The 13,953-nt window shown below is 41.3% G+C and overlaps 1 protein-coding gene across 4 annotated transcripts in view; it reads right to left on the bottom strand.

Moving 5' to 3' along the window:
* The window catches only part of TECPR1 (tectonin beta-propeller repeat containing 1), a 73,781-nt gene extending 61,514 nt beyond the window's left edge, over positions 1–12,267 (bottom strand). The window contains exons 1-2 of one of the 4 annotated variants that reach the window (XM_027874384.1): positions 11,832–12,012; positions 1,099–1,183 (exon numbers count right to left, since the gene is read on the bottom strand). In XM_027874384.1, the coding sequence (XP_027730185.1) occupies positions 1,099–1,103 (5 nt within the window). In that variant the 5' untranslated portion in view covers positions 1,104–1,183; positions 11,832–12,012. Of the gene's footprint in view, positions 1–1,098; positions 1,184–11,831; positions 12,013–12,083; positions 12,179–12,213 lie in introns of those variants that run through there. The other 3 variants (XM_027874385.1, XM_027874387.1, XM_027874383.1) reach the window with 3 other exon arrangements.
* Positions 12,268–13,953: the final 1,686 nt, after the last annotated feature.

Here is a 13,953-nt window from a genome sequence, read left to right as displayed (position 1 = left end):
TTATAAAAATAAGATCATTCTCCAACAGATAAATGGTCAAAAGATAGGAACAGGCAGTTTTCAGAAGAAAAACATCAAAGTTATCTATAGTTATATGAAAAATGCTCTAAATCACTATTGATTAGAGAAATACAAATTAAAACAACTCTGAGGTATCACCTATCAGTAACACCTATCAGAAATGGCAAATGCTGGAGGGGACAAAGGAAAAATAGGTACTCTAATGAAAAGCTGGTGGCATAGTGTACAGTCCAAACTGCCTGGTGGACAATTTGGAACTATGCCTAAAGGGCTAAAAAACTGCAAAATCTTTGACCCAATAATGCCATTACTAGGTCTGTATCTCAAAGACACCAAAGAAAAAGGAACTAAATGTACAAAAAATATCTATAGCAGCTGTTTCTGTGGTGGCAAAGAGTTGGAAATCAATCGAGGGGATGCTCATCAATTGGGTAATGGCTGAAAAGTTGGGGTATGTGACTGTGGAGGAGCACTATTGTTCTATAAGAAATAGCAAGATGGATGGTTTCATAAAAACATGGCAAGACCTGTATTACCTGATGCAAAATGAAGTGAGAAGAACCAGGAGATCATTGTGCACAGTAACAGCAATGTTGTAATGATGATCAACTGTGAAAGACTTGGCTACTCTGATCAATACAATGATCCAAGATAATTCCAAAAGACTTATGATGAAAAAATGTAATCCACCTCCAGAAAGAGAACCAATGAACTCTGAATGCAAATTTTCTCTATTTTTCCTGCTTTAAAAAAAATATGCTAACATAGAAATATGTTTTACATGATTTCACATGTATAACTGATAGCATATTGCTTGCCTTTTCAGTGGGTGAAGGAGTGGGAGGGAGGGAGAGAATTTGGAACTCAAAATTTAAAAAAAAAAATGCTAAAAATAAATAATTTTTTAAAAGATGTACCTCAAGGGGCAGCTAGGTGGCGCAGTGGCTAGAGCTCCCACCTTGGAGTCAGGCAGACCTGAGTTCAAATCCAACCTCAGACACTTGACACTTACTAGCTGTGTGACCCTGGGCAAGTCACTTAACCCCAATTGCCTCACCAAAAAAAAAGAAGATGTACCTCATTCTCTTCAAAGCAGTGCACCAAGTATAGCTGGTCAGTTTTGTTGAGTTTTTTTTTTTTATTCTTTGTATACAATGGCTTTCTGGAAAGGAAAGGAGAAAGGAATATATTGGGAAATGAAGGTGATGTTTCGAAAAGTTGCCAACAGAAATTTTAGAAGGAGAAGAAGGAAAAGGGAAAGGGGGAAAGGGAAATGGGGGAAAAAAAGAAAAAAGGGAAAAAAAATCATGCAGTGGAAAATGGAAAGGTACACAGGCTGCAATAAGTACCAAGAAGGAATTTTAAGGAAGCAAAATATGTTATGAGGGAAATGTGTGATACGAAAAGAAGATGGGCTGCTCACATGTGATGGACAGCCAAGGTCCTCCACTGGTCTACTTGGGATATCAGATGAAAAGTGAGGAAGGCCTCCCACATGTTAAGTAGATCTCCTATGCCAAATTTATGGGAAAACATGGACAAAAAAGTTCCATAGGAAGCATGGACAAGTTGCAATTGGATTGTCAGAGGGAATATTCAAATCAATGAAATTATAGAACCACTTGAATATCTGAATAAATGTAAAGCCTCCAACTTCAGTTAAAAAAATCAACCTCACAAATACAATATGAGAGAGGTATGAAAAAGAACTGGAGGTTTTGATGCAATGCAAGTTCAATCTGAGTCAAAGGTGTGACTTGTCAGCTAAGAAAACTAATACAATCTTAGGCTGCATTAAGAAAAGAATATTATTGAGGGCAAGAGAGATGACAGATACTCCTACTACTCTGCCCTGACCAAACTACATGTAGAATAAAGTGTTTTGTTCTAGAATCTAGACACTACATTCAAGGAAAGGTATTGATAAGCTGAAGAGTGTCCACAGGAGGACATCCAGGATGATTCATTTATTTAATGGGCATTTATTAAGTGCCTACTGTGTGCCAAGCACTATGCTAGGCTCTGGCTACAAAATCATGCCAAATGAGGATCAGTTGAAGGAACTGGGGATGTTCAGCCATGAGAAAAGAAGATTATCTTTAAGTATATCAAAGGCTGTATTTCAATTGCACAAGGGAAACCTTTTGCTTAGCCCCAGAAGGCAAAACTGGGAGTAAGCTGTGAAGTTACAAGGAAACAAATTCAGACTTGATGTCAGGAAAAACTCCCTAAAAACTTGGGGAATTTGAAAAAGAACACTGGCTCTGGAGTTAGAGAATTTGGGCTTCAATCCTGCCTCGGATGCTTATTCTGATCATGTGCCTGAGGCAGGTACCTTGGACAAATCACTTACATTCAGTTTCTTCATCTATAAAAGGAGCCAGTTGGATTACTAGATGGCCTCTGAAGTCTTTCCTAAGATCCTATGAACTAGACTACCCCAAAGTGGAACAGGGTAGGGAGGAAAGGGGGCACATCGGGGAGTAATGGGGACAGACTGAGATCCCCCTGACTGGAACTCTTCAGCCAAAGTGGAGTGACAGATTATGTGCTGGATCAGTTATAGAAGGTATGTTCAAGGACACACTGGACTAGATGCCTCTGAGGTTTCTTCCAACTATGAGAGGCTGTGATTCTTTAAAGTAGAATCAGGTCTTCTATGCTTGCCTTTTTTCTGGAGGCCGACCCTACTAAGAAACTGATCCTAAATTCCTTGAAGTCCCTCTCAGTTCTGCCTGAGTAGACACTTGCATATGCTTACTAATAACTATGGAACACTATGGAATTATGATATCTCAAATATACATCCACTTCTCTCTTCTGACAACGTGGCCACCTAGATTGTCAAAATATTTTGGAGTTACTGTTTTCCAGAACTAAAGTCCAGCAAGCTGGCTGTGTCCTGAGCTTGGCATAACAATAATCCTTTGCACTCAGGATGATATCACCTCTGGCAAAGTGTTAGTTCCCCCTATTTCCCAGGTCCATCCATGGGATGTTCACAATCCCTGCTCCTTGTCATTTATAGGCATGTAATCCAGTTTCCATCACAGAGCTCTGATTCTGTGCCACACAGGGTGGACACAACCCCCAAGACTTGAGACAATACTGTTTCCACAGGGCCTATAGGGACAGTAACTCAAGATCTAAAAATGATTATGTCATGGTCCAGCCCAGGATGTATATGAGACCTGGTTTCAGTCTCGCATGTTAAGCCCCCTTTCTTGGGGGGGGGGGCTTCCATATGCATAAGTCATTTCCCTCACTTCGAAATTAATTAAACTTCTGTTTGCTTTCTGACTCTCCTGTCTCTAGCCTGCTCTGTTTGTCTGGGTCTGGGCACCCACAGGTTAGAGGCTGGTTCCAGTCTAGCAGACAAGATGCAAGCCTTCTTCACCTCACACACGGACTATTGCAATAGCCTGCTCATTGGTTTCCCTGCCTCAAATCTCCTCCCACTCCAGTTAATTCTCTACTCAGTTGTCCAAGTGATCCTTTAATGCTCAGGGGTTACCATGTCACCCCACTTCCTACTCACAAAACCAACAGGAATAAGAATGCTATTTTTCTTGACATATTTTAGAAAGCTGGTATCTACTTTCAAATTCTAGGCTAGTATCCTTGAAATAAATGTAAGAATAACAATTCCTTAAGTAGCAACTGACAGGTCAAAATGATGTCAAATTTATTTGGGCAGTGACTTCTGGGAGCCAAGATGGCAGAGTAAGCAGTAAACTGTTGCAACTCTCCCATACTCACCTCCAAACAACCATAAAATAGAGCCCCAAAACCTGGAACAGCAGAATGAGCAAAAAGATGGGGTGCAACAATCTTTTAGCCCAAGAAACTTGGAGAATTGGCAAGAAAGGTCCATCTCACTAGTGAAAGGGGAGTGCAGCGCAGGTCGGGAAGCATCCCAGCAAGCCAGCAGCAAGCCCCACCTCAGCAAACCAGCAGATCCTGAGCCCCAGTGTCCCCAGTGTGGTGGAGCAGGCAAACACCAATAACAAGACAACACCCCCCGCCCCTTAGCATAGCCAGGGGACCAGCAGACTCCAGCTCTGAGAACCACCAGGTGCTCCAGTATAGCCCCAGGAAAACAGGTAGACGCCTACCCTACCAGAGGCTAAACAAACAAGCAGCCAGCCGCTTCAGCACAGCCCTGAGCAAACAGGAAGCCTCCAGCGGTCAGATCTCCAGGCTCCAGGTGCTTTAGTACTGTCCTAAACAGGCAGCTGCCAGCCACCACCCTACCAGGCTTCAGCGTAGCCCTGGCCAAATAGGTAACTTCCAGAAGCCTGACCACCATGTGCTTCAGTGTAGCCATGGGGAACCGCAGAAACACTCCACTGGGCCTCAGCACACATCAGACACCATCACTAGGACCTCAGCTTAGCAGGAGGTAAGCTGCCAGACCCCTACAGCCTCCAGTCTGCCAACTCTCACCCATGCCTTCAGCAGTACCAGACACAAGGGTCTCCCCTGGGCCTCAGGGCAACATCAGTGCAGCACTAAGTAAACAGCCAGGGCCTGCAGCCACTAACACAAGAAGCTGCCAGCCTAGGAACAGAACTCAAATTTAAAAGAAAGGAAAAAAGCAAAAAAAAAAAAAAAAAAAAAAAAAAGGACAAGCAGAAAACAACGAAGAACCCGACCACAAAAAGTTATTATGGTGACAAGACACAAACTCAGAAGAGAACAAAGTCAAAACACCTACGGGCAAAACCCCAAAGAAAAACAGGAAGTGGTGTCAAGTCCAGAAAGATCTCATGGAAGAGTTCAAAAAGGAGCTTAAAAATCATATAAGAGAAATAGAAGGAAAAATTGAGAAAAGAAATGAGAGTGATGCAAGATAATTATGAATTTGGGAAAGGAATTGATTCTGCAATCGGCAACCTTTTGCTTCTTGGGGACATGTGGATTTTTACTGTATGTATCACTCATTTAAAAAGCACATGCTTCCTTGTGCTGATTGTTTATCTGTAACTATACACATATATGTATGTACATATATAAATACTTTTATATACACACATCTGTCAAGTTAAGTAAAACAGTATTTATTATGTATCAGTTACTATGTATAGTGCTTTAGAAATACCTCAAAGAAAGGCAAAAAACCCAGTCCCTGCTCTCAAGGAGCACAGTCTATTGGAGGAGACAGTATGAAAATAACTATGTACAAACAAGATATAGACAGGATAAACTGGAAATAATCAACAGAGGAAAGGCACTAATATTAAAGGGGATTGAAAAAGATTTCTTGTAGAAAGTAGGACTTCAGCTAAGACATGAAGCAAGCTAAGGAGACCAGGAGGTAGAGAGGAATAAGGAAAGCCAGTGAGTCGGGAGAAGGAGTGTCCTGTTTAAGGAACAATTAGGAGGCCAGGGTCATTGTATCACAGAATACATGAGAGAAGCAGAGTGTAACTACAAAGAGAGCCAGGTTAAGAAGGGCTTTCAGCTGGGAAACAATTTTTACAGTCAGTGTCTCTGATAAAGGCCTCATTTCTAAAATATATAGAGAACTGAGTCAAACTTATAAGAATACAAGTCATTCTCCAAATGATAAATGGTCAAAGGATATGAACAGGCAGTTTTCAGATGAAGAAATTAAAGCTGTCTATAGTCATATGAAAAAATGCTCTAAATCACTATTGATTAGAGAAATGCAAATTAAAACAACTTTGAGGTACTACATCACACCTATCAGATTAGTCAATATAACAAAAAAGGAATATGATAAATGTTGGAGAAGATCTGGGAAAATTGGAACACTACTGCATTGTTGGTGGAATTGTGAATTGATCCAACCATTCTGGAAAGCAATTTGGAACTATACCCAAAGGGCTATAAAACTGCTCATATCCTTTGATGCAGCAATACCACTACTAGGTCTGTATCCCAAAGAGATCATAAAAAAGGGAAAAGGACCCACATACACAAAAATATATATAGTAGCTCTTTTTGTGGTGTCAAATAACTGGAAATTGAGGGGATGTCCATCAATTGGGGAATGGCTGAACAAGTTGTGGTATATGAATGTAATGGAATACTATTGTTCCATAACAAAAGATGAACAGGCAGATTTCAAAAAAACCGTAAAGACTTACATGAACTGATGCTAAGTGAAGTGAGCAGAATCAGGAGACATTGTACATAGTAACAGCAACACTGTGTGATGACTGACTTTGATAGACTTGGCTCTTCTCAGCAATGCAATGATCTAAGACAATTCCAAAAGACTCATGATAGAAAATCCTATCCACATCCGGTAAAAGAACTATGGAGTCTGCATGCAGATTGAAGCATACTACTTTCTCTTTTTTTTTCCTTTCTCATAGTTTTTCCCTTTGGTTCTGATTCTTCTTTCACAACACAACAAATGTGGAAATATGTTTAATATGATTGTACTTGTATATCCTATATCAGATTGCATGCTATCTTGGGGTGGGGGGAGGATAGGGAAAAAATTTTGAACTCTAAATCTTGAATGTTGAAAACTAAAAATAACAAATATTTTTTAAAAAGGAGTTTATTAAAAAAAAAAGAGTTTATTGAAGAGGTTGGGGGGTGTGTGTGGTGTGTATGTATGACATGGTCAGACCTGAGCATTAGGAAGATCACTTTGACAGCTGAGTGAAGAATGCAGTGGAGTGCAGAGACACCAATCAGCAGACTATTACAACAGTGCAGCTGTGAGGTGAGATGAGCTTACACCTGGATGGCCACAGTGTCAAAAAAGAGAAGGGGGTATATACATGAGATATTATAAAGGTAAAATCAACAGGACTTGGCATTAAATTGTATATGAGGGCTTGAGAGAGTAAAGTGTCAAGGGCAAGACCCCAAAGAGATCTTTTTGTGGTGGCAAAAGAATTGGAAGCTGAGGGGATGTCCATCAGTTGAGAAATGGCTAAACAACTGATGGTATGTGAAAGCAATGGAATACTATTGTGCTGTAAGAAAGAATGAAGGGGATGGTTTCAGTAAAACCTGGGAAGATTTGTATGAAATGATGCAAAGTGAAATCAAGAGAACCAGAAGAACAATCTTCACAGCAATATTGTAAAGTTAGTCAACTCTGAAAGATGTAGTAACTGATCAACACAAAGACCCACCACAATTCCAAAAGAGTAATGACAAAACATGCTATCCACCTCATCATAGAGAATTGATGGATTCGAGTGAACACTGAAGCATTTTTTTTTCTCTTTGATTTTCTTTCTTATTTTCTTTCTTTTTTGGAACATGGCTAACGCAGAAATGTGTTCTGTGTAACTATACATATTTGCAATCAATTTTGGTTGTTTCTTTTCTTCCCCTCCTCAAAGGGGAGAGGGAAAGGGAGATAATTTGGAACTAAAAAAAGAAAACAATAAAAATGTCTCTGTGCTTTCAAAAAGGGTGAAAAGTCAGGGATGACATCTAGGTTGTGAACTTGGGTAACTTGGAGAATGGTATAATAGTAATAAGGCAGTGTGGAAGAGGGGAGATGCTGCGGGAGAAAAATGAGCTCAGTTTTGGAAATGTTAAATTTAAGATATCTACAGGACATCCACTGTGAGATGTCCAATAGGAAATTGGAGATGGGAGTCTACAAGTTAGGAGGGAGATTAGGGCTGGATAAGCATATCTAAGAATCATTAGCATAGAGATGATAATTGGATTAATGAGAACTGATGAGAATACCAAGCAAAATACCACAGAGGAAGAAGAGAAGAGGGGGTGGAATAACAACACCCAAGTTATTGAGCATAGATGAACATTCAGCAAAAAAGAATAAGGAGAGTCAGGCAGGAGAACCAGGAAAGAATAGTGTATCAAAAAGAGGTTGGAGACAGTGTCAAAGTCTTCAGGGAGGTCAAAAAGTATGAGGACTGAGAAAAGGCCATTAGATTTGGCAAATAAGAGATCATTGGTAACTTTGGAGAGAGCATTCAGTTGAATACTGAGCTTTGAACTAGACTATAGAAAGTAAAAAGAATAGGAGGAAAGGAAAAAGGGAGAAGAGATATGGGAACACAGCTAAACAGATGGATAAAGTGAAGGAATCCTTTTTCTCTGACTAGATTGCAAGTCCTTTTCCTGAAGAGATCCTATCTTATAGCTTGTCGTATCCACACAGTCTTGGTGTACCTAGCTCTTACGTGGATGATAAATTTCAGAATGTAGAAAAAACACTAAGCCTAAAAATAGTTAAAGGAATTTTTTTAAAGGAATTTTTAAGGAATAACTGAATAGATGGTATCATTTGAATGAAAACAGACAGATTACAGAGAATTACAAATGTGTAAATTATTTCTAGAGTGCTTTTTCCTGGAAATAACTTTTTCTGTTATTTTTATATAAATAGGCCTTCCAATATCTCTCCTACTTCACTATTAACTGTGTAAGCAAACAGCTAATTATGTGTTTATTGGTGAAGAAGTACTATAGTTTATGAGTGGGTTTCTATTTTTACAAGTATTTGATAAAACCTCATTTTAGGAAATAAATAAGCAGTAATCTCCATGTAAAAAACAATGGAATAATTAGGATGACTACAGAGAAATCCCTGGAGCTATGGGGATTCCCAATACTACAAGAGAAGAGTGGAAAGAAGGAAAGTCTGTATGGAAAGACCTTGATTACCCAGCTAAGAATAGAAAGGAAAATAGAATTACCCCATTAACTAACTCAGCACCCAGTTCCTACAAGACATTCTTCTAAGCATTAGCTGACAACATATATAGCAATGGTACTCTTAAAAATCACAATACCAGGGGCAGCTAGGTGGTGCAGTGGATAGAGCTCTGGGCGTGGAGTCAGGAGGACCTGAGTTCAAATCTAGTCTCAGGCACTTAACACTTACTAACTGTGTGAACCTGGGCAAGTCACTTAACCCCAACTGCCTCACCCCCCCCCCCCCAAAAATCACAATACCTTCCAAAAAACGAAAAGGAATCAATCTCTACTGGAAGAATTTCAGGCATTGTGCTAGACTGCAACAGGAAAATATTTTTTTACTATTATACTATTATATATAAAATACATTTTAAGGTCTCTTTTTCCTTAGTGAAAATATTAGGAAGTAAATATTTCTGTAGTCTAAAGTTTCCTTCCAGACTTAACAGAATGAAGGAAACCTTTATCAAGTAATAATAAACTTCCAAAAATAATGCCTTCCATTAAATCCCTTTTCCAAAGCCTAACCATTTTCTGTTAGGAAACTATTAAAGAAAACTCTAGAGTTCTAGAAAATGGATCAAGGGTGGTAATCAGACTTAGAATTGGAAATATTTTAATGTGGCGTCATCTATCTCTACTGGAGATGAATTGAACGATTTAAGAAATTGTGAAAAATTAATTTTCTCTCTTGTATTTAATAACTAATTATTGTATTATGACTAAGGTTTTTCCCCTTATCTACTTCCTCATCTAGAAATCAACCAGAGTGGAAAATCTTGGGCAGAGATTTACCCAGGCCAAGATATAATCAGACAGTAAAAGAAATTCTAATTTTGGGCTAATGAGTGCATTCCTGCTCATTGTGTTTGCTCAGACAGGTCAGGGAAGTGTTAATCTCTCCCTTTTGTCAGACAGGTGATATGGAAATTGATAAGTGTCTTTGACTAAGATTTGGGTGACCCAAGTCATTTATTCCAAAACTGTTACTGTAATATAGCCCACCTTGTCATTTTAACATTCATTTTCTCATTAAATGTTAACCAAGCAGGGTTGACTGCCACTCTGAGGAGCTCCTGCTCTTCCAAAGGCATATAAACTGAGTCTACCGACATTAGAAGTCTTTGGTCTAAAAGAGATGGCTAAATGACCACTTTTTTATTAATAAACGAGCTGGCCTTATTAATAAAATGATTAAACTACCCAGAAATTATGTCTCTCAAACCTTATTTTTTTCTTTTGGTGAGGCAATCAGGGTTAAGTAGCTTGCCCAGTGTCACACAGCTAGTAAGTGTCAAGTGTCTGAGGCCGGATTTGAAGTCAGGTCCTCCTGACTCCAAGGCCTGAGCTCTATCCACTCTACCATGTAGCCACTCCTCTCAAACCTTTTTAAGTGCCACAAAATGACTCCTTTAGGATGCACCACATATTTTAAGTGACAATTGTTTGGTTTGAAGAAGCAAAGTGTTAAATGAACTGTTATCTAAACACTGGACCTTTGCTCAATATTAATAGCAAAATTTTCTTTGTTCAGATGTGCCATAAATCCTTGACTTCAAACTGTTAAGAGAATTTCTAAGGGCAGAGGATATTGCTAGTTTGGGCTTATCTCTTTCTAAGCAGAAAAATGCTTAGATAAGAGTAATCAAAAATTAATAAAAAAAAAAACCTTTCTTGTGCTTTAAATTCAAAGTACAGAATTTTCTTCCACAACCCTCACCTCTCAAAGTAGGTCTTATAGATCATTACTTCTCTCTATTTCACCATGAGAGGACAAGAATTGGTACCACAAGGGAATAGTCTTCCTCAGAAGAAGCAGGACATCAGACTGAACAGGTTTAGTATCTGACCAACCAAAAACTTACCTAGCAAAACATTTAGGCCTTCCACCATTCCATTAAGAGTATTCTGGTTGCCACCCTGAAAACTATACACTCATATGCACTATTACAACTTCTTCCATTATAACCACAAATCTTTTCAGAAGCCAAAAGATGCTTCAAACTCTCAGGAAATGGAATGGGAGTGGAGGTGGGTGTTAGGGAGAGAAGATTAGCTAAACTGAACTTCCCAAGATTCATTTCTGCTAAGTTCTGCTCAGGGCAGTGTTTCATGAAAAGACACTTCAGTCTTTATATAGTCTGTCAATCAAAAGTCTACAGATTATATATCATTCATCCTAAGATGTATGTACAGAAAACACCACGGTAACTTTAAGACAACACAGTCAATTCCAGGTATTGCCTGGAATTCAATTCAACATTTACTATCTACTATGTATAAGGTCCATGAATAATTAGGCAGCTATATTTTAGGTATTAAGGATCCTTAGGGTAACAGTAACACTGAAAGCTAAACCTGACAGATGAGTCAAATTTTCTTTAGAAAATTGACCTTATGTCTGTAAAAACTGCCCTACACTGAGGACTGCACCAGCCAGCCAAATTAAAATAAACTCTTATTCCGATCACAGGCAAGTTAGTTCAAGCTTCTAATTAAGTTTCTTTCTCCTTTGGAAACATGTGTTTGCAGCCACTCTGACAGAGTGTCAGTATGTTTTATGGCATTGTCACAAGCAGCATATGTGAAAATCTCCCAGCCCCCTGACCATCTGCCCATAGTAAATCCCTTTGCAAACAGGTTTATTCTGGTGTGCCTGACACCCACTTCTCATGACTGACTAGGAAACACGCTGTTACTGAAGAGTTAGATGTCTCCAAATTGTCACAATTCTTTAATAAATGTCAGATTCTATCAAGATGGCACACAAAGTGCCAGGTCCAGATACTTGTGTGAGCAGTTACGGCTGCCTATCCGACAGCTTAGCATAGTGCCAGCACATGATGGGTATTTAATAAATGCTAGTTGACTGTCCCGAGGTGGGAGCTGAACGAGAGCAATCCTATTCCCTGACTCCAAATGTGCAGAAAAAAGGAGAGGAGAAGTCTTTCTCTTCATTTTGCACTCCCTCCACCCCCACCCCCGCCCCAAGCAGCCAATTCAGAGTCCGCAAAGCCATTGAGGGGTGGGAGAAAGAAGGTCCTGCTTACACGAGTTCCAATTTCTCTGCAAACAGGGCCGGATGTGAGAAAGCACAGGCATCCACCTCCCTCTCCTCTCCAACCCCGCAGCCCCAGTCCTACCTCTTCAAAGTCATCCAGATGCAAAGCAGACAGGAACGTCTTCAGCTCCCTGCTCCACTCCCCACCTCTTCCATCTAAACCTATGCTCGCAGTGCTCGGGATGCTGACCTAGGCCACTCTCCCAGGACTTCTCTCCAGCAGCAACACACCTGGTTCTGGAGCTGCTTGGGAGCCCCGCCCCCTCCAGATGTGAATCAGCTCCCCCACCGTCCCCTTCCCCCCCCCCGGCAGATGTGCTACCCCAGTATCCACCTCAGTAGTGGCTGCGAGCGTTCTGCGGCCCATCCAGAGGTGGGCGAAGGAGGGTCTGGGGCGGGGGCGGCTCCAGTCACCGTCAATATCCCACTCCCTCCCTCCCTCCGCTCCCAGCCCAGGCGCAGACCTCAGACCCTCTCCTCCCGGCCGCCGACCCGACGCAAAGCCCCGGCCCCACTCACAGAGGAATCCGCAGGAGACCTCGCGGCCCTCGGATTGGTCGCCCTCCGCTCCGGCGCAGCCCGCCTGCGCCAGGCGATTGGCTCAGCCCGAGGCTGCGTCAAGGAGGTACATTTGGAACGCGAGCGCCCCGCCTCCCGAAGAGCGGGGAGGAGAGGGGAGGGAGATAGCAGAGCACAGCGGGGGAGGGGGGAGAGTAGCGGTGTAGGGGGAGGGGAGCCCAACACGGGAAGGGGCGGGGCCAGACTTGGGAAGGCAGGAGAGAGGGCGGGGCAGAACTGGGAGAGGGGGAAAGGCGGGGAGCTGGGAGAGGTGGGGAGGGAGGAGAGGGGGATACAGCTGGGAAAAGGGGAGGGACCAGAGCTGGGAGAAGTGAGAGACAGGGGCGATAACTGGGAGAGGGGGTGGGGCCAAAGCTGAGAGGGGGGGAGGGAGGAGGAGGCTAGAGCTTGGAAAAGAGGAGAGGGAAGGAAGCAAAGCTGCGAGAGAGGGGAGGTGACCAGAGTTTGGGAAGGAGAGAGGGGCCCAGACCTGGGAGAGGTGAATGCTGGATGCTGGAATGCTCCAGTGCATTCTCTGATGTTCACTGCTTTGGAGCATTTCATCAGATTGACTGTGTTGCTTTCTTTTTAAAAATTTTTTTAATTAATTTTTTTCAATTAGCAAGTATTTATTTTCTCGCCGTTCCAATTCCTCCATCCTACCCCTTCCACTTAGAAGAAAAAACATGAAAAATGAAACCCTTGTAATGAAATAGATATGCATAGTCAAGCAAAACAAAATCCCACGTTGGCCATGTGTAAAAATTGTATGTTGTATTCTGTGTATTGAGTCCATCACCTCTCTGTCAGGAGACTTTGATCCTCTAGCAAGTGTTGCTTTCTTAGTCAGATGTCCCCATCTTTGCACTGAGGATAGGTGGTCGTGCCTCATTCAGCATAATGCATTCAGGAAAAAGGAGAGGGAGGGAGGAAAATAACCACATTTATAAACTGTAGAGCCTGAAAGCATCATTTGGCCCGCTGACAACTAAAGCTGATAAACGTAGCCCTTAGGATGACCATCTTTGAAGCTCCATAGGTTCATAGACTTTTTAAATTTTTTTTTTTTTGATGAGGCAATTGGGGGTAAGTGATTTGCTCAGAGTCACACAGCTCGTGAGTATTGTGGGTCTGAAGTCACATTTGAACTCAGGTCCTCCTGACTCTGGGCTGGTACTCCATCCATTTTGCCACCTAGCTGTGCCAGATCATAGACTTTTGAGCTGGAAAAGACCTGGACCATCCAGGCTAGTAAGGCATTTTTTTTTAAGGCAATTGGGGTTAAGTGACTTGCCCAGGGTCACACAGCTAGTAAGTGTCAAGTGTTTGGTCTGAAGTCAAATTTGAACTCAGGTCCTCCTGACTTCAGGGCCGGTACTTTATCCTAGTAAGGCATTCTTAACCTTTTGTGGGTCTTGGAGCCTTTTGGCAGTATGGTGAAATCTGTGGAGCCCTTACCAAAGTAATTTTTAGATACATAAACTATGTAGGATTGCAAAGGAAAATAATTATATTGGAATATAGTTATCAAAATATTTTTAAAATAAGCTTACATATCCTAGGTTAAGAACCCCTGATCTAGTAAACCCCTTCATTTTATAGGGAAAAAAGAAACAAACATTTATTAAGCATCTAAGTGCCAAGCA

This window comes from Vombatus ursinus, unplaced genomic scaffold (assembly GCF_900497805.2).
Source record: "Vombatus ursinus unplaced genomic scaffold, bare-nosed wombat genome assembly UNPS02014807.1, whole genome shotgun sequence".
Lineage (NCBI taxonomy): Eukaryota > Metazoa > Chordata > Mammalia > Diprotodontia > Vombatidae > Vombatus > Vombatus ursinus.
This window is presented reverse-complemented; position numbering and strand designations above follow the sequence as displayed.